The sequence below is a fragment of the Haemorhous mexicanus genome, chromosome 3 (genome assembly GCF_027477595.1).
Source record: "Haemorhous mexicanus isolate bHaeMex1 chromosome 3, bHaeMex1.pri, whole genome shotgun sequence".
NCBI classification, from domain to species: Eukaryota; Metazoa; Chordata; class Aves; order Passeriformes; family Fringillidae; genus Haemorhous; species Haemorhous mexicanus.
The window spans coordinates 93274072-93297963 of record NC_082343.1 but is presented as its reverse complement, the minus strand read 5'-3'; the positions used below and the strand labels follow the sequence as shown (position 1 = coordinate 93297963).

The window sequence follows — 23892 nt, the reverse complement described above, 5'->3', positions numbered from 1 at the left end:
GGGCGGCCGCTCGGGTTTCGGTAGCCGCCCCTCGGAGCGCGGAGGGGCGGCACCAGCCCGGCGGCGGCCGCCGCCTCCCCGCCGCAGACCCCGGCTCCAGCCCCATGGCCGAGGCACCGCCTGCGGGGCCGGCGAGCTCCACCGCCACCTCTCGCCCGCCCCCGCCTCCCCCCGCGACGAGGAGGGTGGCGGCGGCCGGGGCGGGGACGCGACGCCTGCAGCGCTGACGGGGTCGGTGGGGACACTGCACTCACGGGCAGGGACCGACCGGGGAGGGACCCCAAGCCGGCAGCCAGCGGGGCCGGGAGCTCCCGCAGTCCCAGCGGAGGGGCGGGCCGGGCGCGGCCCCGCCGCAGGTGTCACCGCCGCGCCTGCGCTCCCCCGCTGTCCCCCGGCCCTGACCCCGCCGCCGGGCCCGCTCGGTGAGGTCGCTGCTGCCCTGCCCCCGGCCCGCCGGTGCCCCGTCCTGCGCATCCTGCCCGCGGGGAGCGGCCGCGGCGGCGGGCGAGATCCGCGGGCGGTCGGGCCGGCTCCGCAACCCCCCCAGTCGCGCCTGCATCCTGCAGCTGGTGAGAGCCCGGCTCCGCAGCGCTGCCCCCGCTAATAGCGCCGCTAGGAATGGTTACCCTGGGAAATGGTGTCCCGGGAAGGACCCACGGAGGCGCGTATATAATCGGGGTGGCTGGGGAGAACAACAGCGGTGTCCCCGGGGAGCATTGAGGACCGCCGCATCTTTCTGGGATTAATTTACAGGCGTTTTCCAGCTTTCGCCAGGGTGATGCAGACCTCCGCCCTATTTTCGACATCAATTGTCGCGGGGCCGCGGACCAGAGCCCGTCGGCGCCTCTGGCACACCGGGGCGGCTCCATTCCGGTCCCCGTCCACCCCGAGCGGACAAAGACCGGCGCCTGGTCCCCCGCCCCTCACGGAGCATCGTCGGCCACCGCGGCCTCTCCCCGCGCTGCGGGCGGTCCCGCGGCGCTTCCACCCAGGGCGGCCGGGGGCTGCCTCGGCCTTGTGGGCCGAAAAAAGCGCCAGCCCTGCTGAGCCGCCCCCCGCCGCGGCTGCAGCCCCCGGCCGCTGATGCTTTTTTGCATGAAAGTTTAATGGGCGCACCTGCGCGTGTTTCGGCTCGCCTTCCACACGCATCAGTTCACCCAGCCGGAAAAGGCGGCCAAAGAGCTTAGTCACCGCCCGGCGGGGCCGCGCTCTGAAAGAGAAGGGACGGGGGTCCCTCTGCCCCCCGGCCGCCCCCTGCCCGGCCGCCCCCGACCGAGCCTTACCGGCGATACGCAGCACGGCCCGCTCGGCGGGGTCCAGCACCGAGCCGCCCTGGATCTTCCGCTTGGACCGCTCGTGTTTGGGCAGGTTCCAGGGCAGCGTGTCCCCCGGCGCCGGCGACACCGTCCCCGACCTCTGGCTGAAGTCCTCCTCGTCGGAGAAATCGGCGGAGGACGACATGGAGCATCGGTAGGACGCGTTGCCGGAGCTCTGCACGGGGAGACAGACAGACAGACAGGGTGCGTGGGGAGCAGCTCGGGACGAAGGGCCTCAGGTGGCGCCGGCGAATACCCGCCCCGCGTGGCGTGGAAAAGCATCTCACGGGAAAAGGAGCTCAGGGGAGAGGGTCGCCGCTCACCATTGGTGTGAATTTAGAGGGGGAAAAGGGTGCGTGTGCGGCGTGCCGAGGGTGATCCCCCAAAAAATAGCCGGTCTTTAGCAGGAGTGCATTTGGAGGGATGTCGGGCCAGAGCCGTGGCCTGCGGCTGGGCAAACAGCTCGCAAATGAGCCTCCCACTTCCCCAACAATAAACCCGGCAGCAACAACAGCCGAAAAAAAAAAAAAAAAAAAAAAACCACCAACCTTCCCGGCTACAGATCGAAGGCGTTTGGCTCCCCCGCCAGGACAAGGGGAAGATTTGCCATCACCGAGCTACTGGTAAATCCGGCCCTGGGACAGACCCAGGCCCGCGGGGAGCCAAGGCGGGCTCTTTATTGCCGCCCGGGCCTCCCCCTGCCCCGCGCTGCCGGGGACGGAGCCGGGGAGGGAAGGAAGGAACACGATTCCTCAGAGCAGCCCCTTCGGGCAGCAGGGCATGATGGGCAGCCTGAAGTCACACTTTGCCAGGCGACTTAGGCAAGCAAACGACTGATCTCGGTGTATAAACTGTATCCACTTTTAGGCTTCCCAGATACTCAAAAAAAAAGAGCTCTTCCAGAAACGTAAATAAACACTGATGCAGGGAGAGGACTGCTGCCATGTCTGGCTTCTCTGTTTACGGTAAAGTGGGAAACGGAGATGTGTGAACAGTAACAGTTCAGCTCCATGTTGAAATTCAAGGTACATCATTAAACACATGTTATCAGGATGCAATGGACAGCAAGGTGCTATTACTTTTACTCTGTATCTTCAGATTGAAGGGATTTGTGTTTTCTCCAAGGCATGAGACAAGAAAATGATGGGTTTGATTTGTCATTTTATGTGGGAGCTCCTGTTACAGCCTTTCAAAAGTGCAACCTGATGCTCGTCCAATTATTTTAATTTTTAGGTGTGTGCTGTTGTCAACTTTTACAGCTGTAGTAGAATCACGGGCTCACAGAATTGTTTGAGTTGGAAGGGACCTTTAAGCACCATCTAGTTCCAACCCCCTTGCTGGGGTCAGGGACAGCTTCCACTAGACCAGGTTGCACAAAGCCCCATCCATCCTGGCCTTGAGCACTTCCACAGCTTCTCTGGGCAACCTGTTCCAGTGCCTCACTGGAACTTCATAGTGAAGGATTACTTCCTTATATCTAATCTAAATCTTCCCTCTTTCAGTTTAAAGCCAACATATTTTGTTACACAGCAACAGCTCCATTCAGCCATTCTAAATTCCAGATTTGATATTAAGCCAGATAGTATTTTAGACTTGTATTGCAGCCCTTTTCTCAATTTTATTTTTTTCTATAAAGGGGCTTAAAGGGTACCTTTTCTTAAAGAAGAAATTTGTACAGTGATTGAGATCTGATAAAATGTATGGTTGTTGTCTGATTTTTTTTTTTTTTTTTTTTTTTTTTTACTGTCAGCTGTCATGGGGGGTATTTTACCCATTTAAAACTCAGAATCTGCATAATTCAGAGAAACAATATGATGCACTCTTTGCTCTGCATAAAAGTAAAAAATAATATGCAGTTAAATAATCTGTTATAATAAGAGGAGATCACTTATTAGTATTTTTTCCTTCTGACCCTCTTCACTTTTATCCCAATTCTCTTTTCTCCTTGTACTGTACTCCATGGTGAAGTTTGAAACATGTGAGTTGTGAGGGAGGGAATGAATACATTCCCAATAAAACCAATCAACTGAATTCTTGTTCACTGTATTGTGATGTAGAGAGAGCAAAAGCTAAGTGCAGAAAAACAGAAACATGAGATGTCTGATACTAGCTCAAATTTCTTTCATAATTAGTTTTAGGGCAGAGACTATTTGGCTGTCAGTTTGTATAATAAACTAAAACTGGATCTCATAAAGCAGGATGGTCACTTCCTGATAAGAGCTGGAAGTGCTCAGCTTGCTGCAGGGCACTTTGCTGGACCAGCTGGGTGGGGCTACCAGGGCCCCTCATGTGCTTAGTCAGGGATTAGGTTCCTTTGAGCCTGTCCTTAGCCTCAGATTTTACCATAGAAGAGAAAGTGTTGCCTTTAATCCCAGCTCTGAACATCCTGCTTCGGGCCTGTACCTTCTTCTGGCTGATCAGCAACCCTCAGTATCTTGGATCACACCTACCCACAGAGACAGATTCTGACTTTCATCGTTTTCACCTTCTGCATTTCTAGCTTATAGTATGAAAGCTGGAAAGAGACCAAACACAGTGTTGTGAGGTGCTATAGCAATAGTTTGTTAGTATTTATGCAGCAGCTTGAAATATGCAAGAACCAAGTACAATAGCAATTGCTATTGAAGTTTTGGGGAGAGATGTCTCAACTCTCAGATTTATTTTTGAAAGCAAGCTATAAATTTTATCCATTAGGGTTTCCTTTTTTCAAAAGAGGCCTTCACAGCCCATTATTATATTTCATAACATCTCCTCCTACCTGTAGAAGCCAAAAGCACTGTTGAGTGAACAGTGAAAAACTGTTCATTGTGCACCATCAGTCTACTGAGATGTCAGTTTTAGGAAAAAGGAGTCTGCCTTTTGTTCTGCTCTGCTACAATACTGGAAGATAAGCTATGTGAGAAGACTCCACTCATATTTTATGAGAATCAAACTGAACAGGCAATGGTAGAGCAGTCTGGCATCTGTGTGTATTACAACTGGCTATCTGCTTTTAGGTTATCCTACCTTAATTGATACGTGCAGTAACCAAATGAATAATCAAAACCCACTGTAGCTTTTTAACTCTTCAATTACCATGTTGTTTCATTTTCAGAGTAATGTAGGAAGTTCAGAAAGGAATTTTTCATAACAACAAAATCTGGAAACACATTAAGAAATGTCAACTTCTAACTAATTACAGTCTACTTTCTTATTCAGCATGGAGATGCTTCTGAGTAATGCCTCCACAGAGATATTGAACACCTAGGTATTTTTTACTTTGCTATTGCAAAGGTGTTTATAACAAACTGAACAACTTTGCTTGAGTAAATTAACAGCTTTGATATTAATTCTGTAATTGTTCCTCATTTGCACACAGGCACTGTTTGTGTACCACTCATCCCACTGGACTCTATGCTTCTAGCATACACATTTTCCATGATAGAGTTGTAAGTCCCAAATAAGTGTTCCATTATCAGGGCAACATATTAAACAATTAAAAAATAGAAAATAATGCAGAACATCTGTACTATTCTGAAAAATGTTCCTGATCCATTAGGACAACACATGGGGGGAAAAAATGGTTGTTATAGTCTGTTAAAATCAAAATATGTAAGGCACTTCTGTTATTTCTGTATGATTTGCATGGTGTGTGCAAGTGAAAAACATCAGTTAATACTACAGCACCCTTTTTGGGGGGCGACATGAGTGAAGTATCTTTTATATCCCCCAAAATACTGATCATCCTTACTTAGCCTACTCTTAGGGACTTTGCAAGGGTCAGGACTTGAAGGCTTGTAAGGTCACAGCTCAGTTGCTACAGCTGCTTATTCTCTGCCTCCGATAGCGCACTGCAGCCCGGAGGCCTCTCTGCAGCCCCGCGGCCGCTCCGCAGGAGCGCTGCAGCCGCTGCGCACTTTGCGCGGCACTCGGGGCGCCGCCGCCGCCGCGTCCCACGGGAGCTCGGCCGGGCGGAGCTGGCAGCATCCACAGGCGGGGTTCCCGGCACTGCTCGCTGCCGGTGCCGCACGGGGGTGCACAGCGCACACGAGTCCCGGAGCGGCGGGCTCCGCAGCGGCGCAGCGCTGAGCCGAGCTCCCTTTGCCGCTGCCGGCGGGCTCCCACCAAATCAGGGGATTTGCAGGAGCCGCCTGAGAGTCAGGCTGGCAACCGTGCTGTAAAAGCGAGCTGGTTTCCAGTAACGGGGATGATTTCAAAGAAGCATTTAGTATACTTCTTGATAGAGGGATTGGGCCAAGGTCCAAGGCTTGATTTCCCATGAGGAGAGAAAGAATTGCTGTTTGTCATAGGTGAGGCACAGCAGAAGATCAGGTAGACACTGAGTGGAAGATGGTGTAGCTGGCAAATGGTGTAGAGCATTGCACAGCACCAGAGAACAGGAAAGCACCTGGAAACAGGAGCTGAAAGGGTCGAGAAGAGCGGGGACTGCACACTGTCATTCCTAGGGGAGGAAGCATTAGCCGAGGTCAGGTTTCAAATTCGGTCAGGCAAACCAGCTGGGAAAAGCTGCTGCAAGGCTGATACCAAATTATCTTCATATTACAAAAATTTCCCAACCCTATGACACATCAGAGATTGTGCTGGCCAGCTGAATTCTAATAAAATAGTTTGTACTTTCACATTTTATCTTTAAGAAGATTGTCCACTGCAGTGAGTCCTTTCATGCTGTTTTTTGGAAGCTGTGGGAAGTAAAGGTCAACACTGACTGACATTTAATTTTCAGTTTCATTATGAGTTATATACTAAACTATCTCAGAATTCCTGGAATATATTTTTTCTTTTCTTATACTAATTGCAGGAAATGGATAAATATCAACAGAAATTAAGCACTAAAATAATGATTTTACTCACTGTGTTTCAGCAAAATTCCTTTCAATTTAAAATAATTCAGAAAATCAATTGAAAGCGAACAGCTATTTTTGTCCTTTAACATCCCAGACTGAATGATATTAAAGTGGATCAACTTTTAAAGTAAAATAATTTAACAAATTTAAGACTAAATCTAGGGCAACTGCAAGGTCCCATTAGTAAATCTTTACCACCTTAACCTGAGTAGATGATAATGAAATGCAGAGCATAAAATATCCAATGTATGTAATCAGGCTACGTGAGTCCCTTGGGACTGCATGTTGTCAGAAATGATCAAAGTTCAAAACACACACAAATTAAAGTACCAACAAGGACAATGTAAAGCCAGTGATGATTAACTTTTAAAAAAAATCACCAGTGGAGATGTAGATATAGGAAATTAATATTTTTCTTTGGTTCTGTGCCACTCACTTAAGAGGACATCCATATGTCCAAGTACCTATGTTATCAGGAAATATGAAAATTACTACAGAGTTTCTGGGTTTGTATTTAATGTCATAAAACAATAAGCAGAAAGTTGGGAGGCAAATACACTAAATCTGAAACTTCTGATCGTCCAGGGTCTGGCTCTATGTTAAACTGTCTTTGCAAACAGGTAGGCTTTTCAAACATGAAGACGACACCTACCTGCTCTGTAGAGAGAACTTACATTCTTTCCTTCTAAAGGTAGGAGAAGATGGAAATAAGTATTTGGGGTTTATTCTATCATCCATGCTTTAGAACTAAACTTGAAGACTCAATCCAGCAATCAATCAACATAAAACTATTTGAAAATACGTATTCTTATAATTACGCACACCAGTTTTAATAGTTAAATTATGAGATTTTCTCTTATCAAATCCATTTTGAGTTTCTTTATCTTATTTCCTTCCCAAGGTTTAATTTTCTTGAAAAGTTTTAGTCAAAGCTGACTGAGAAGCCTGGGAGGAAGATTATGAAAACATCCAGTAGTTATTTGTAAAGACTAAAAAAATCCCAGTGATCTTTTTTTAGAAGACTGTAAGCTTTGGGATGGATACTTCAAATATGAATATGCTTTAAGCTAGACATAAGTCTTTTGCCATCTTTGTTAAAGATCTGTCTAGATTTGTCAGAGTGATAAGTCTTTGAGGTATAAATATCATCTGCTATCCCTGGCATCACGGAGTATATAGTAAAGCTTTTAAAGTTTGTGTTTGATCTCACTACTCTGACTGGAAAACTGCTGCAGAACTTCCTGCTGTCTTGATTACAAGTGATCTTCTAATTGCCACCTCAACCTTATTCCTGGTCTTTTGGGGGCTTTTTGCAACAACAATGTTTATTTCCTTAAATAACCTTTTTGCTTCCCCATTGTATTCATAGCCTGCATACTATCTCCTCTCACCTTCTTTTGGTTCTGCTGAGCAAGTGAACTTCTTTTAATCTCTCCTTACCTACTAGCAGTTCTTCTTTGCAAAGGTAAATAGTTTGATTTAACTATTCCTAGTGTTCAGGTAACTACCAATGTTATTTTACCAGACTTTTTCAAACAGGGTTCAAAATTCTCAATTAAAATGTCTTCAATGTATCACCTCTGAGAAAAGAGTCTCTCAGGGGTTTCAGATCTACCAGACCAATACCCCACCATCACAGAATGACCAAGCAAATTTCACCCTCACAGCTCTTACCTCCACGCTTGGGACACCTACCATCCCCACCAAGGAGCTGACCAGGATCCTTCCAGCTTGGAGATCCAGAGGAAAAACTAATCTTTGCACTTAATCATTGCTTGCCATGATTCCAGGTGGATGGCGGTGTGGACAAGAGGCATGGAGAGCAGGGCAAGGCAGGCACCAGGCCTGACAGGCACGAGACTCTTGGTTTGTGCTCTCCGTGGCTGGCTCGGCAGAGCGCAGGCAGCGAGAGGAAGAAGCCGTGTGATGGGAATGTGGAGAGCACAAACACCGGAACAGGCACGCTGCAGGAAAGGGCTGCAGGAGTACACTGGGACTGAGAGCCTGAGGGACAAACACAGACTGACAGTCTGGGAGCTGCAGCTGGAAAGCATTCAAGGGAGCAGCAGACTCTGTGGATAAAGACTAGAGGACCTGCAAGGTAACTGCTGGGATTAGTGACCATTGATGCTGGAGGAAGCAGACTGGGGAGAGCTCAGGCTCTGACATGAAACTGGAGCTGCCTCTGCAAGAGGCTTTGAACAAGGCAGTTTAATGAACAAGGAGGGTATGAACTGTGTGTGTGAAGGTTTCAGAGAAGACAGACAAGAGCCAAGGAATGGAGTATGCAACCAGGGGCCACAGGGAGGCACAGAAATCAAAGAGACAGCTTGAACAAATGCCTCAGAGCACGAAAGGACTGACCAGGTGAACCTGGGAAGGGCTGTGACATGAAGGAGTGAAACAAGAACTGGCAGAGCAAGAGCAGAAAGGCCAAGGTCAGCAGAGAAGTGAGGACTGGACAGCGAGGAAGGAGTTGGCAGAGGCAGGTCAGGAGCAGGCTGGAGGAGGCATGGCAGAAACAGCCACACTTGGGAAGAATGAGCACAGGAAGGCTCATTGCTCTAAGAAGCCTGGAAGAAAAGGGAAATTTCACCCCAACTCCAGCCATTAGCAAATATCTGAGAGTTCCTCTAGAATAAAAATACCTCCTCCCCTGTGTTACTGATTCATATGAGGAATACAAATGCCATCAGTCTCTCCTTGAAATACAACAGAATTTTCCATATTGTAGTCAAAATCTGCCAATGAGCTACACAGCTGAGCTTTTCCAGTTTGTTTTTAACAACAGTAGGAAAATTAAACACAAAGTTCCTGTTAAAATACTTTTCTTAGGGCTGCAAAGTTAAGTACTAAAATGTTACCAAATCCCACACTTAAGGTTCACCATGCAGCCTTGCTTCAGCCTATTTGTATATTACAATGCAGTATAACGATGTGATCATATACTATTACATCCTCAGTGATTTTCTTAATAAAAGTCTTGCTCTTATTTAGTGCAAATGATGGGTGATATTCACTCCACAAACAGTTATTCAGTATTTTGTTTGTTATCCTCCGTTCAATGGGCAGCCCTAGAGCTTAACTTACTTCATGGTATTCAAACACTAGTGTGAAGAAGGAGTTATTATTTAATAGACTGGCTTTTTGTGCTCATCACTACAGTAGTATCTGACTGCCTCACTCCCATTACACAGGATGCAAAGTAAACCAGGAGATCAATTTTTTTTACCTAGGTCAAATTGAGATGCCAGGGATCTGACTTTTAAGAGCCATTAATATTACAGTATTAATGAGTAATATCTGAGTATTAATAATACTCAGACTACAGCACTAAATACAGATTTCAGTGGTGAATGGCAGTTTAAGAACTTCTGTAAACCCAGCTACATGCTTTGATTCTAGGCACTTAGAAAATGGAAGATAAAAAAATGTTTTAAACCAGTTGTTCAGCTTATTTACAGTGTCCCTGTGCCCACCCTTCGATCTCCAAAGCAGCGCTCTCTCTTTTTAAAGAAATAGGAGATCCTCTGTCTTCCTGCAGTCTCCTGTTTTATTCATTTATACACTTTACAACTTCTGCAGCAGAACTCCTACACGTAAGAGTCATCCTAAGAGCACTTCCACCCTGTGGTGAATACAGAGTACATCCTGTGAAAAACCAGTACACTATCATACAATTAAAGCCTGTATGACAACGCAGATGCATAATCCACTGAATTAAAGCTGCACGTGGAACCTTAATTCCAGTGCTTGATAATAGCTGAACACTTGCCTCTGCCAAACTATTCTTTCAACATCATACCCATGTGTAGTGTTATATATAAATAAAAATGGATAAGGGAGCCCCTTGCTATATAAAGATGTACTTTTATGTGCCACAGAAGGATGTTACACAATACAGCTCTGAAGAGTGACTCTTGTGGCAGTGAAGGAAAAGGAAACATCTGCATTTAGACTATAATTACTATGCATCTGTGAGACAATTACTGGTCATTTTAAGTTGTGCAAACAACACTATCAACAAGATCAGAGCTGATTAATTTTTTTAACCTGCTTTCAGCTACTGTACAGAATTTACCATTTATAATCACATACATAAAACATTTTTTTCTTACAGTTAAGACTGCTAGCACATTTTAGCAGCTTAGGTTTCTATTACTAGCTCTCCCAGAAGGACACTAGGTTTAAAAAAGAAAAATTCTGAACAGCTAAAAAATTAATTTCTCTGTGAGGCTATGCTGCATGCATGTAGTAAAATTTTATCAATGAACACAAAAGCCCAGTTGATAGAAATCATGGCAAAATGATGGTGGCAAAAAAAAAAAAAAAAAAAAAAAAAAAAAAAAAAAGGACATTTTTCAAGCCAGAGTTTCACAATACAACAGTTGAATAATATTTTCTCTCATTCACTCCTAATTTAGTAGCGAATTAGCTACAGCTCCAAGGATGAAGGGTGCACTATGACCCTCTTTGAAGAAATTAGAAGAGAGTTAGACTGGTTTAAGCTCTCATCCCATTTTCACTAAATAAGCATTTGCCCTGGGAATGAAAGTTGGCTCAGACAAAATAAAAATGGTATGAAATCAGCTCACCTATCAAGAAAAATCCTGCTATATTAGAGGGCTTTGCCCACAGGTACAGGATAATTTGCAATGGTGTACAGAAAAATAACAGATTTTTTGTTATTTTCAACCACATGACTTTATATCTAAGTAAATATATTCAAAACAAGCATGATCTGTCACCACAGGGGCCAATCAATTCAAATGACCTTAACCCTCCAAATAAGAGCTAGCAGTGAAGTCAGTTAAGGTGCTCTAAATAGAAGTTTGTACTGTTACTGCCATGCTTACTTCTTGTGTCCTTTTCCATTAATGTGTTATCAATTATTAGCCCTATTGCAATTAACTTGTTTCTTTTGTACTATGTTTAATAGCTCTAGTAACTCAGTATAGGAGAAAAAACCACTAGAAAGACAACAATAATTTTAAATCCCAGATCTAATTCTTAACAAATCACTCTTGTGTTTTAGGAAAGAGTAGTTCTAAAATAGTAATGCAATCACTTCCAGGGCCTAGTGAAACTCATGGCAATACACCTTTAAGAAATCCCTTCAAAAACCCAAACTGCCTAGGAGCTGGGCAGAAGGAGTGGAAGAAACGGGCAATTGCTGTAACGCAAAGGATGAGCTGCAGGGTGGAGAGGGAAAAGCAGCCAAGAGGAAATGGGGAGCAGGCAGCAAGGGAGGAGGTCACAGAAGCTGGAAGAACAGTGGGAAAATGAACTCTCTGGGCAAAACTGTTCATGAAGAGGAGTTACTTGCTATAAGAGAAGCCATAAAATACAGCAGTCCAAAAAAGAGATGTAAACAGTCTCTTGAAAAAAGAACTAACTTCAAAGTCAACCTAATGGCCACTGAAAGCTTTCTCTTCATTTAAAACATGACTGCATTTAGCATTAGTAGTCATATTTGCAAAGATCCTGTGTACCTAAAATAGGTTCCTTGAGATATTTTTAAAAATGCTAAAGATGGGCAGAAGCTTAAATCTTGTTAAAAACTTTATGAAACCATCACCTAATAACCTGTCAGGACCTTCTCAAAATCCCCATCAATATCTTTTAAGTCTTTGTCCTGGTTTCAGCTGTGGTAGAGTGGTACAGTGCTGTGTTTTGGGTTTAAGGTAAGAGAAATGTTGATAACACACTGATGATTTACTCATTGCTGAGCATGGCTGACACTACATCAATGACTCTTCATCTTCTCATGTTGCCAGCACAAGCAGCTAGGAGATGACACAGCTGGGACAGCTGACCCCAGCTGACCAAGGGGATGTTCCATACCATATGGCATCATGCTGAGCAACAAAACTGGGGGGAGCTGACTGAGGGTGGCTGTTGGAACCCGAGAAATTCTTCTGGCTGCCCTGGAGGGCTCGAGCCCCTGTCCAGGGGACTCAGAGACCTTGGCACAGAGCCCCAAACCCCTGTGCCTTTGATCTAGCCTTTGGAAAAAACAATTACCAACTTATATGAAAAATTACAAGCCACAAAAGTTTAAGTAGAATGATAGTGAATTTATCACAGGGTGAAAAATAGATTTTTTGGAGTTTTTAGAATGGGGGTTCAGGCAGCAAGAACAAGGCGTGTCCAGCCTTTCTTCCTCTTCTTCTTCTTGGCCTCCATCTTCTGCTGTGATGGTGGCACTTTTAGATTAGTTTAGAGTAGAAGCTTACTGTCTAACATAGGTGGTAGGTATTGGAAAGTAATTGTAAATATTGTACATGTAATTTTTATTATATAAAGATAACACTGCCCTGGGGCCAGGCAGAGTGCCTCTGACTGTCTTGCTGAGTGGATCTCGGCAGGACAGGAGAAAGAATTTTATAGATAAGATACAATGAACAATCTTGAGACCGAAAAATTAAGAACTCTAACTCCTTCTTCGACCGCAGGGCTGAGAATAGAGACTTTCTAACTTATCTCAGAGTCACTCTGACCAGTGAGAGATCCTGAGAGGTGGCAGCCTCCTGTTCAGGGACTGCCTGGGCATGGGTCAGCAGGTGCTGTCCAACTGCACTGGGCATCACTTGTTTTGAACATTGTTTCATAATTCTTATTATTTTCCCTTCCTTTTCGGTCTGACTAAACCTTTTCTCTACCCACAAGTTTTACCTTTTTCTTATTCTCTTCCCCATCCTACTGGGGGCAGGGAGGAAACAGCTCTGTGGTGCTGTTTGTGTTTAGCTTCATGCCAGGCTGAACCATAGCTGTCTTAAAAATGAAAAAAATGCAGTTCTTATTTCCCTTTTTATATGGATGCACATGTTCCCTGTGTTTGTTCCTCATGGCTGTGCTCAGATTGTCCTGAGAGAGGATCCATGCATGTGTGTGTGCACACGTGCGTGCAGAATCTGACAGCTCGCAGCTCTGCCACACGTTTGAGAACGTTAATATCATGTTAATAAAAATGCTGAAAGTGAAAAATAGCATGATAGTGTTTTGCCAAGTTTGCTTCTAAATGCAATTCACAGGAGACACAATCCAGCATGAGCAGATGTCTCCAAAAGAAAGAAGATATGAATGCAATCTATAGATTAAATAGCTAATAGTTGGAAATAACCACATCTTGTGCAGAGCGATGGGCAATATGGGCATCTCCTATGTTTTAGGTCATTCAAATAGCATGTAAAGGACATAGTGGTACTAGAAAATTAGTACATAACATCAGAGTAAGAATAAATGGAAATTAACAAAATTAATATTATTTAATGATACATATTAAAAACTCTAAAAGGGCCCTGTAGAGCAACTTTTTCCATATGAAAAAAATATTCTTAAGTTAGGTGTCAGAAATGTGAGACTTCTGGGACTTGTATGAATTATTTGGTATCAGATATTTAAAAAAAAGCTCCTAAGTATTTTTCAGACAGAACTCTAATACTATTTTCCCATAAGTTCTAAGGCTTAAATCCAACATATAAGTAAACCAGGTTAGCTGAAAAGACCATGAATGGGACAGCTTATGGTTTTACATGCATTAAAAATTGATCAAACTTTGCTTTCATGGTTTCTTTATCAGGGCATTCAGAGTGCAGGTTTCACTTTGGCCACGGGATTAGTCTCAGTGGAGCCAAATGAAGCTGCTCACATTGGGTTTTTTTCACATGTGACCTCTCAGACATCCAACCCCTCTGTTTTCCTTGTAGTGACTTAGAGTGATACTGCACCCACTCCTAAGGAGCTAAATTGCTTCAGCAAAGGCCAGTCCTTAAATAATTAGAAACAGATAAATTAGGAGACCCTGAGGAATACCCACAATCAGCAGTGCTTCTGAGATCATTATTTGTCATCAGTTTATTCTTTGGAGTTTATTTCAGAGATACTTTTCTTTGTAACAATATTCACTAGTTAAAGTTAATCACCTCAATATATGCTGTTGCTACAGTTCTGGGGCAAAATAGATCATCTTTGGATGTGTAAAGTACAAGGCTTTTGAGTAGAAATAGGGCTTTCACATCTGAAAGTGAAGAAAACAGGTTTATTTATCACTCTGCCATGTCTTAGAGTGATCATGACAAACAAAAGTGCAAATTTTGGTACTACATCTCACGATTGTAAATAATCCTGGTGGTTGCATGAGTCATTTAGGAGCCTTTCAAATCGTTTAACAATGGAGATGTCAAAAGATGCTGCTTTGACAGCATCTCTTTTCACTTATGTTCATAGTCAAACAAACATTGCTTGGCAGAACTGTACACCTAACTGACCCCACAGCTCAGGAGCCACATATGTTTGCACAACTCAAGGCCACCTATAAATAACTTGCAGCATTTTATACTTTGCTTCAGAGCAGAAGTACTATTTAAATATAGATAATATTTTCAAAATGCTTTAATAGAACTCTCAAAATCTGCCCTGGAGAGGTATTGCTAGGCAGCAGCATGCTCACAACAAGACATTTTTGCACATCCTTCCACACCTTCAGAAAATTTAACAGAATCAGGTACCCAGTTTGTGAAAGGAGCAATATGAAACACTCCCTTGAATTGCATGCAATCACACCAAGCTAAAACCCACAGTTCTGTTTGTTCTCAAGAGTTCTCCATTGTGCTCAAAAATTCAAAGTACATGTCAGTAGCAGGTTTGTGTACTCTCCTCCATATGAAGCTGATGTAAAACTGTCGCCTACAGAGAATGTCAGCACAAATAATACAGCTACAAATGAGAGGGTAACCTAGAGGGCATGAGATACAACAATGTGCCCTGCAAGGGGAAGCCTCAGCACTAGGTTCATGTTGCACTAGAGTAAGATAAATAAAAATGAAAATGGCTTATAAACTTTGTTTGGCAAGGATCAGTATCAGCACAAAATATATTTAATACCCCCATTAACGACCTGGAAGGTATAAAAAAACCAATTAAATTTTCAGAGAAAAATAATGTTCGATTTCTGCAAACATCTCCTCATGCAGATATTCAAGTGGAGTAATTATTGTCTTCAGCAGGATTACTCCCATCCAAACAATTACAACTAATTTAGTTCTGACAAGATCAGGAACAATACTGGAAAGATCTCAGATTGCCATGCAGGAAGTAAAAAATAATGCAAGCAAATTCAGATAATTATAGCAGCAGCTAGGAAATTGCAAAACAAGATTTAGACACAACAAAACCCACCAAATACAAAATAGTCTAACTAAGCAAGAATAAGAAAGCCTAACATCTAAATATCCACCAGAGCCTTAAATGAAATATCTGAAAAGTCTTTATGCATATATCTTAATATGACAACAAAACGGGCTAATATATTTCAGGACTTTAAATTTTGCTGGAGCAAAGAAAAAGCTTTCCCTAAGGTTTTTTTATAGTTACTTTGGAGATACCATTCTCGTCAGAAAAAAATGGGACAAAAAGGCATGAGGAGGGGAAAAAAAAATAAACCAAAAAGGAGAACTGTTTTATGAGGAGATATTATATCTTCTGGTTGGCAGACATCATACAGGACTCTTTTCAAGTGATGACTCAGCATAATATGGTCATAATGTAAACATCAAGACAAGAGATTATTTATTTAGAGTGGTTCAAGTGAGCAAAGCTAGGAATATCGGGGGGGGGAAGGGGAAAGAAATTTTACAGATTAACAAGAGCATTTCTGGAACTGAATCATGTAAAACTGTACAAAGATGAAGGTCAAAAGTCTCTCAGCTTCAAGACATTGAGACTAAGAGGGATGAAGATGCAATAAACTGCAGGATGGACATCCTGGTGACTGCCTGGAACTTCACAACACTGCAGAGATTTGTCATGGCAATGGCATAAACCTTACTCACCCTGTCACCATGGCATTAATAATACACTCAAAATAACTTACAATGTCCATGAGAAATTAAATCGGTGACTTATGTTTTCTGGATTGTAGTATAATAAAGATACTTTATTCTTTTTTGGTAGAAATGTGCATTCATCAAGGCTGTAGAAGGAAAAACTATCAAAAGAACTATATAACTGTATAAAAGATACACTGCAAAAGCAATTTCAAGGAAGTGGCATAATGGTGACAGCACTGAGAGAAGTTTTCTCTAAATCTGGGATTTATTATTGTTTCACTGAAACCTAGGACACCCTAGGACACTGTGGTAGATCTTAGCAGACACGTGAAATGATACAAAAGTAAAGTTATATAGTAACACAGAACATTTTCTGTTCTTATATCTTTTATTTTGCTCATCCTAAAATCCCTGACACGTTACTGACTTTTGGAAAAAGCAGGGCTTTCTTAGCATAACTAATCCATTCTTCCGAGCTTGTTTTGCTGCTTACACCATGTCTGCAGTTTTAGCTCTGAATTCAGTGGCACTGATGCTCTTTTTCCAGTGTTGGTAATCAGTGGCAATTGGTCACAGCCTCAGCAGTGACAGGCAGGCTTACCCTTGGCATAGGCCTACCATGGGAAAAAATACAAACAATCAAAGAAAACAGGGGGAAGAAAAAAACAGTAGGATGGTATGGAAAATAAGAGTTGATGATGGAAGAGGTGAAGGAAGGACAGCAAAGCAGGGAAAGAACCCTGAATGTGAATAATGAAGTGAGGGAGCCTGGTGGGAGGCTGGAGACTCAATATGAGTAACAGAGCTAGACCAAGTAGTCTAGAAAGAAAGATAGGATGGGAGTGAAAGGGAGATGGTTGAGAAGAAAGTGACAGCAGAATGAGAGAACAGAGGAAAATGAGGACTAGTGGAGCGAAAGCAGAGAAACAAATTCAGAGACTAGGTAAAAATTCTGGCAGTTGTTGGCAGCTATGGCTTTCTTTGCAGGAGTTGCTTGTTCTCTCAGTCAATGTAATTCCACTAAGGAAAGCTTCCTCAAACCATCTTCAGAGCTCACTGATAATTCTTGGTTCTCAGTTAACACCAGTGTAGGAAGGCTCAGTTAGGTTCCAGCAACTTCAATAATCTGGTTTAGGGTATGCTCAATAATTACCTCTTTAATAATACTGACTCTATAAAAGTTGTTCAAGCCCCATAACACTGGCACAGAAAAGTTCTTCAGAAAATGTGTCAAAGCAATGAGCTCTCATTAAAAAGAGAAAAGCATTATGCCTGCAGGACAGAATAGGTCTTCATGCAAATTTACATTAGGAACTGTATGTCTCAACAAACTGTCATATTTCCATACTAAAAGTAGGTTATCAGTATTAAAATAACTGTGTGTAAATCAAGATGAGGAGCAAAGAATCATGAGATTTGATCTAAGTTTTGTTGAGCAGAAAGATTGTGAACACTGTATAAAGTAGAAGAGATCTCAAAATTGAATCTAGCAATGATATTTAATAGAAATTTAGTTCAGTACCTAGCATCTCTGTTAAATCTAAGTAAGAAATTTAAATAAAATGCACATTTGCTATAAAAACCTGTCAAGTAACATCACTATAAAACTATAAAATGTAATATCTAATTTGATTATAGTCTATAGTCTAAATAATGAATTTTAAAAATCCAAATTCAAAAAACCCTCTTCAGAACAGGATTGTTTTTTAGAGTTATACATCAACATTAAATACAGTCTTGTCAACTTTTATTTGGATTTGCTGCTGAATATGAGAACTGAAAAGGTTTTTAAATTGAGAAAGAGAATACAAATAGCCCAAAAATTAGAATTATATTACATGCCTCTAAGTATAAGTGCTTTATAATGGTAAGTGCTATTTATCCTAAAGGTAGAATACTTACAGGTTTTCGAGTTGGGGTGACTTGAACAGAATGGTAAAATTCTGGTTGGACTCGGCTGCTTTTCTTGATTTTCCTTTTTCTTACAGAAGTTTCCTGCTCACTGAGGTGGTGAGCTTCCACTATGGGTTGTGTTTCCTCCAGGCGAGGTGTTACTCGTCTTCTGGCATGGCGGGGGCTTGATCTAAAGCCCTGCAAGAGAAAAGGGAATCATCGTGTTTGGCATCTCCCAATATGGGCTGTGTAACAACTGCAACGTCACACTGGACCTTAACAACTCAAGGTACAGGCATGCTCATCTTAAATTAATATAATGTCCATATATACTGCATGTAACAATAAAGAGACGTTGCCAAGTGCTGTTAATATCACATCTGATTGATGTTGCTCAATTATGTGTATTACAGACACAGCCAGTAGCAGTAACTCCTGTTGCATTTCTTTGTAAGCTCATGTTTTCAGTTATTTATAACTAAAAAGTTCTAATTTAAAATTTATAATTAAAATTTTCCAGGTTAATTCTTGGCCTCATGAGAAATAGTTTTAGGGAACATGGGCTGAAAATGTGGACTTTTTTCCTGAGAATGAAAGTGAAGCAAAATTGATAGGTGGCAACAATTATATCACCTCAGAAATACGGGTATATTTGGCCAAATTAATAAACTTTGGAAAAGCTGCCCTACAGAAATGCTTTTTAGAGGCTTTCTGGGAAAACCTCTGAGCATCATCCAGAATGGCTCATGGCCTTACAGAATTTCATTCCTTTAATGGCAACATGTCTAATGCTATCCCTTTATTGCTACCTGCAGAGCATTTACAATGAGCATTGTCTCATTTCACCGAGTCCCCTCATGAGCATGCACAAGTCTGACAAGGGCCATTTGTACTGAATACAATGTTGGTTGATATTAAACTTGGCCAGGTTGTAAATATTCATTCACTTAGTCTTATCAGCTTTCAGAATAGGTGAGCCAAATCTGTTCTTAGTGACAGTCTGCAGTTTAAGGACTATATTTCTTTTCAAAACCAAGAATAGATGCAACAATTCCTAATTTTCTACTTTCTTTTTTCTTCTAGCAGAATACCTGCTGAAGTCCTTATGCAACAAAGCCAGCATTTTAGATTCCAACTTCTGCGAGGTTAGATTTCAGATAAAACTGCAGAAATCTTTGCTGTGAATCTAAATATCCTGAATTCCTGCCAGCAGAAAACTAGTGGGAGCACTACATTTCCATATAAATCTGCTGTTCTTTTGCTCCTTCCTTCCATTAGCTTTTGGGTTTTGGGATTTGTTTTGCCTTTTTTGTTGTTGTTTTAATTAGGAAACCAGCACAGAAGAGTTGTGCTAAAATGCTGTTATGTTGGTAAATTGAAACAATCAAAAGTATGGCTCTGTGAAAACTGGATTTCTTCCACTAATGTTCATGAGACTGTAAGGGAAGGCAGTGTCTGTCCTGGACACTCAGACAGAAAAACAGCTATCCTCATTATTTAAATGCATTCCACATTAAGTAAATATACCCTTAAATGGCCAAAAGACACAAACACACATTTACATACACATGCTAGTAATTGCTATAGAAAACATTGCATGCAACAGATGATGTAAAAAGGCTGAAGTGGAAAGGTGAAGTAACTTCCAAGGAACAACCTTCTACACATAACATGGAGAGGAGGGACAGAAATAGAGCCCAAATCTCCTTAGTCAGTCAGGGAGGTTCATGTCTGCAGTGCATCAGGGCTGTGCAATACATATGATGCAAAGGTACAGCCAGCATTTCCTGAATCTTTTTTTATGATCCCTCCTACTCTTCAGAAGCAATGGAATCATTCAGAGTTTGGGTAAGGACAGACCCTGACACCCTGGGTCTGAATGGAAGCAGGACCCTGCCCATATCAACCAAAGCAAGCAGTACAGTGGAAGCCACTGCAGCCAGCAGATCTTTGCAGTTTTAGGAGGATCTCCAAACATTCCAAGATGTAAACCTGAGACTCTGCCACACTATTGCAGCAGGAAAGCAAATTGCCCCATTTTCCTTCCACACTGTGAAATAGCTAACAGATACTTACAATGTATCATTCCACGTGGTACTAGGGACTATTTGGGATAAGAGGGAAAAGTACAACTCAGGGAGCCTGCTGTAGCAGGGCTTACTGCTCGTGGAAATTTCCTTTTAGAAAAAAATGCTAGTGTGCATCAGGGATTATTCCATAGCAAGTCAAAATATTCCTTAAGAGACCAAAGCACCCAGCAAATCTATTCCAAGTTCTGAAATCAGAATAGATTTTTAAAATGCTAGATGCATTATGGTTTATTTATGTGAGGGCCCCTGGCCAAAGCCTTGTGATACACCCTGCACTGCTCCCTCGCCACACTCCCATCCCATTAGCTGGATAAAACTCTTCAGGAAAGTATGTTTATGTAACAGAAGAATTTGATAGAAGCTAAGCAGCTCTAAAAGTGCTTAGAAACACATGCCAAATAGGGATTTAAGTATGTGGGTCTGTCTCACCAAGTGGCTTCACCTCAAAACATGTCTAGGTTTATTGATTATTATGTTTCAATATGAAAAAGTCACCAGTGATTTCCAGAAAAATCTATTTATAGACAGCATTTTGCCTTGATATTTTCTGTATTTTTTTCACTTTTGGTGTTTATTACTAGCAAGAAAATGGGATCTTTATCTCTTTAAGAGCTCATCTGCTTCTGTTTGCTGAGGCTCATTCTTCTCTTGAAGTCATAATCTGCCTGCAGTATCACAAATAGTTGCTGTGAGGAGGATTATAATGTGATAAAGGCAGAGGATCATGATTTCAGGTGGAAAATTAATTCTGTATCTACAAAGATAATGTTACAAGGGCAGAGTCCTCAGACCAAATCCCAAAATGCTTACTCATTCCTGCAATGGGACTTTGCTAGAGCAAAGAGGCAAATCCAGAAAATTTCAAAATTTGGTAATCAAAAACGAAGACAGGAGGCAAAAGTGATTTAACATATGGAAGCTGCTACTCCTATGCTCAGTGCAAAATTAGAGTGCCTGGTGATTCCTTCTAAACAGTAAAATGAACAGAAGCTTTTTGTGTCATCTGTGTTATTTATCCCTCAGTTTAGTCCAGAATTAAAAACATCATATTAATACAGCAATCAAAACAAAAACCACGGAAATCACACAAATATTTGTTTGGCAAAGACAGCGCTATTTTAGATGTCAAGTCAGTGCTCATAGATGAGCAGAAAAGTGTTACAAAATGCTCAGGGAAGCACAGTACACCACCTGAGACCAAATCACTGAGGAAAAGCTGGAGATTTTAAAATCACAGGGATATTACAATGAGGTTGCTCTAACACCATTAAACAATTTGTAGTTTCCAGTATCGTGAATGCTGTGTCACTGGGCAATGAAAACCTTGTCTTGTTCTTTGTGCTGGGAGGGAGTTGCTCATTTCCAGAACCTACTGCCTGACTCATTTTTGTGCTGTAGAATTCTGAAACAAGGCAAACCAAACAAAACTTCAAACATGTATTTTTAGAAAACCTGTCTTCCAAATACCAAAATAGCTGCACAAAGATTTACACTAAAGTAGTCTTCCTTAAAGAAACAACTCATATGACCACCAGAACCAGCTTTAGGCATATCAGAGGAAGACATGAGGCCAATTGAACCTGGAATTATCTTCTCTGCAAAAGCATTCATGTGCATCCTTCCAGTTAGAGTCTGTTGGAATCCAGGAAGAGTGATCTTCCTAATCAAAGTCTACAGCAAACAGGAATGGAGATGTGTCTCTGGAGGCTGCTGCAGAGCCAAAGGCTAGTTCATCTGATCGCAAGTGAACTTTTCTGTATGAGGAAGCAGGCTGGGGAGATCAGCCTTTTTTAGCTGAAATTCATCCTTTTAAATCTCTGAGTGTTGGGGGTTTTTGGTTTGTGGGGTTTTTTTTGTTTGTTTGGTTGGTTGGTTGGGTTGTTATTGTTTGTTTGTTTTTTCCTCTTGAATGGGATGTGATAATATTGAAAGAACCTATTTTGTCTGTCTTTATACCCAAATCGATGATGAATGTTGCCAGCCTGGCCACGGCATGCCAGAGAACACTGTGTAAAATTACTTTCACAATAAGGTGTTCTGTAAAAAATATCTTATCCATCCAAGTTTTAACTTCACAGCTCTGATTTAGTGACTAATTCCTTGTCTACAGAAACATGTGTGGGTTTCTCTGACCAAAATTCAGCAGACATCCCCTCCCCAGGTTACCCTTTTAGCCACCAAAGCCAGCGGGCGAGATGAGCCACTGCCTCACAGCCCATATTTCTCTCCATTGGCCATACCCAGAGCCCAGACTGACCACTTCACTCACACACATCCATACTGTGAGTATCCAAATTAAATAGGATGGATCAGACCCATGGTGACTAGGTTTTGGTCTGCCTCCAATCTGGTATTCATCATTCCATATTTTATTGTAAGACTTCCTTTTCTTTTTCTCCTTCTACATGAAATTATTCTGGTCTCTTCCATCACTTTTTTTTTTTTCCTATGAGAGTTTCCCATTTCCTCTTTCACAGATATCACTCTTGATGGATCCCCATAATTCAGAACAGTACTCTTATAAATACTGATTTATATAACAGTAGCACATGTTTTTCTGTTCTGTTTAAACATTTCCCTTCCCATCTCCTTTCAAATGAGGCTACACATCTGAAAGTAATCCTCACTGAACTGTTGAAAGTCATTCAAAAGGCCCTTTCTGAAGATCATAAACCTAAAAATTAAGAATGTGGCTAAAGACTTTTCTCTGTAATGTACTCAATCTTGCACTGGTTAACAACATCATTTGCCCCATTTCTCCAATATGGTCTGGTATTTGATAACCAAATATGTCATACTCTGCTATCCTTGCTGTGTTTTTGCTTATTCTCATTTCTAATCCATTCCTCATAAAACCAGGAATTTTAAATTTCCTTAAAAACTTGTCTAGCTTTTGCTTTTATCTAAATTTACAGATAAAACATATTAAATAATGTATTGAACCTTTTTCTTTCACTGTCTTATTTTTTCTGTATTATTTTATTTTTCTGGGGTTTTTTTATTTTATTGTCTGATACTTTATTAGCACCAGATGAATACATCAGCGCTACCCCATGTGTGCATTATTGCTTTAGTGATATAAATCTCTGACTCCTCTATTCTTTCCATGTGCAATTGTGTTAATTCACCAGATTCTTCTCCTCTCCATTCCAGTTTTTACTAGCCCTACTGCCTTCATCATACGTTATCTCTATTTTCATGCTTGATAAGAAGCCATATTCAGTTTTCCTTTTTTTACACTGTATAAGTATTTTACATAGAATATATTGGTTGTTGGAATTCTGATCTTGGGACCCACCCTTTGCAGCCAGTATGGGCTTTTGGAGTCAGTAAGCATTAACATCAATAGAGGTAAAAGTGCATTATCTGATGGCCAGCTGAAGTCAACAAAATCTTTCCATTAACTTCAGTGGGGACTGGACTGCAGCCCAGCTTACCTTCTGGCAGAACTTCAGTAAATCACAGAGAAAGTGCTAGCTAGCATTAGGCCACAGCTCAGTGGCAGCAGAACTCAAGTGTGTTTTCAAAGGCCCTTCCAGATATCTGAGTAATTCCTGTAGATGAAGGTGCACTAATAAATATCAAAGCCAAAAGAAGCTTAGATAGGATATCCAGATTTGTGTTCTTGCTTTTAAGGTTTCTGACAGTGGTTGTATGTGCATGAGAATTGTCATCTGTAACCATTGTCAACTAATGGCCTCAAGAAATAGCCTTTAAATTGCCAGGTACCACCTGTTTAAGTCTTGGAAACTTGGAACTCTTTTATGTCTACACAATGCACAGCATCTTAGGGCCTGCAGGCATTTATACGGCTAGCATCAAATCCTTCTCAAGATGCTGGCATTCTCAGCTGTTCTACAGACAGGCTGAAATATAATTAAACCCTATAGTTGGAGAACCTACTTCAGCTAAAATGGCA

General features: G+C 41.9%; 1 protein-coding gene and 1 long non-coding RNA gene across 7 annotated transcripts in view; one reads left to right on the top strand and one right to left on the bottom strand.

Moving 5' to 3' along the window:
- The window catches only part of DST (dystonin), a 288896-nt gene that overhangs the window by 254584 nt on the left and 10420 nt on the right, over positions 1-23892 (bottom strand). For 4 of the 5 annotated variants that reach the window (XM_059842688.1, XM_059842695.1, XM_059842696.1 and 1 more), the window contains exons 3-4: positions 17893-18081; positions 1284-1491 (exon numbers count right to left, since the gene is read on the bottom strand). In XM_059842688.1, coding sequence (XP_059698671.1) covers positions 1284-1491; positions 17893-18081 — 397 coding nt within the window. Of the gene's footprint in view, positions 1-1283; positions 1492-1639; positions 1786-17892; positions 18082-23892 lie in introns of those variants that run through there. The other variant, XM_059842689.1, reaches the window with a different exon arrangement.
- Positions 1342-21907, top strand: LOC132325409 (uncharacterized). 2 transcript variants are annotated; one of them, XR_009485937.1, is made up of 3 exons: positions 1342-1470; positions 17979-18172; positions 18970-21907. It is a non-coding gene; the product is annotated as an uncharacterized LOC132325409 (long non-coding RNA). The 2 variants fall into 2 exon arrangements; XR_009485936.1 differs by having other exon boundaries at positions 18967-21907.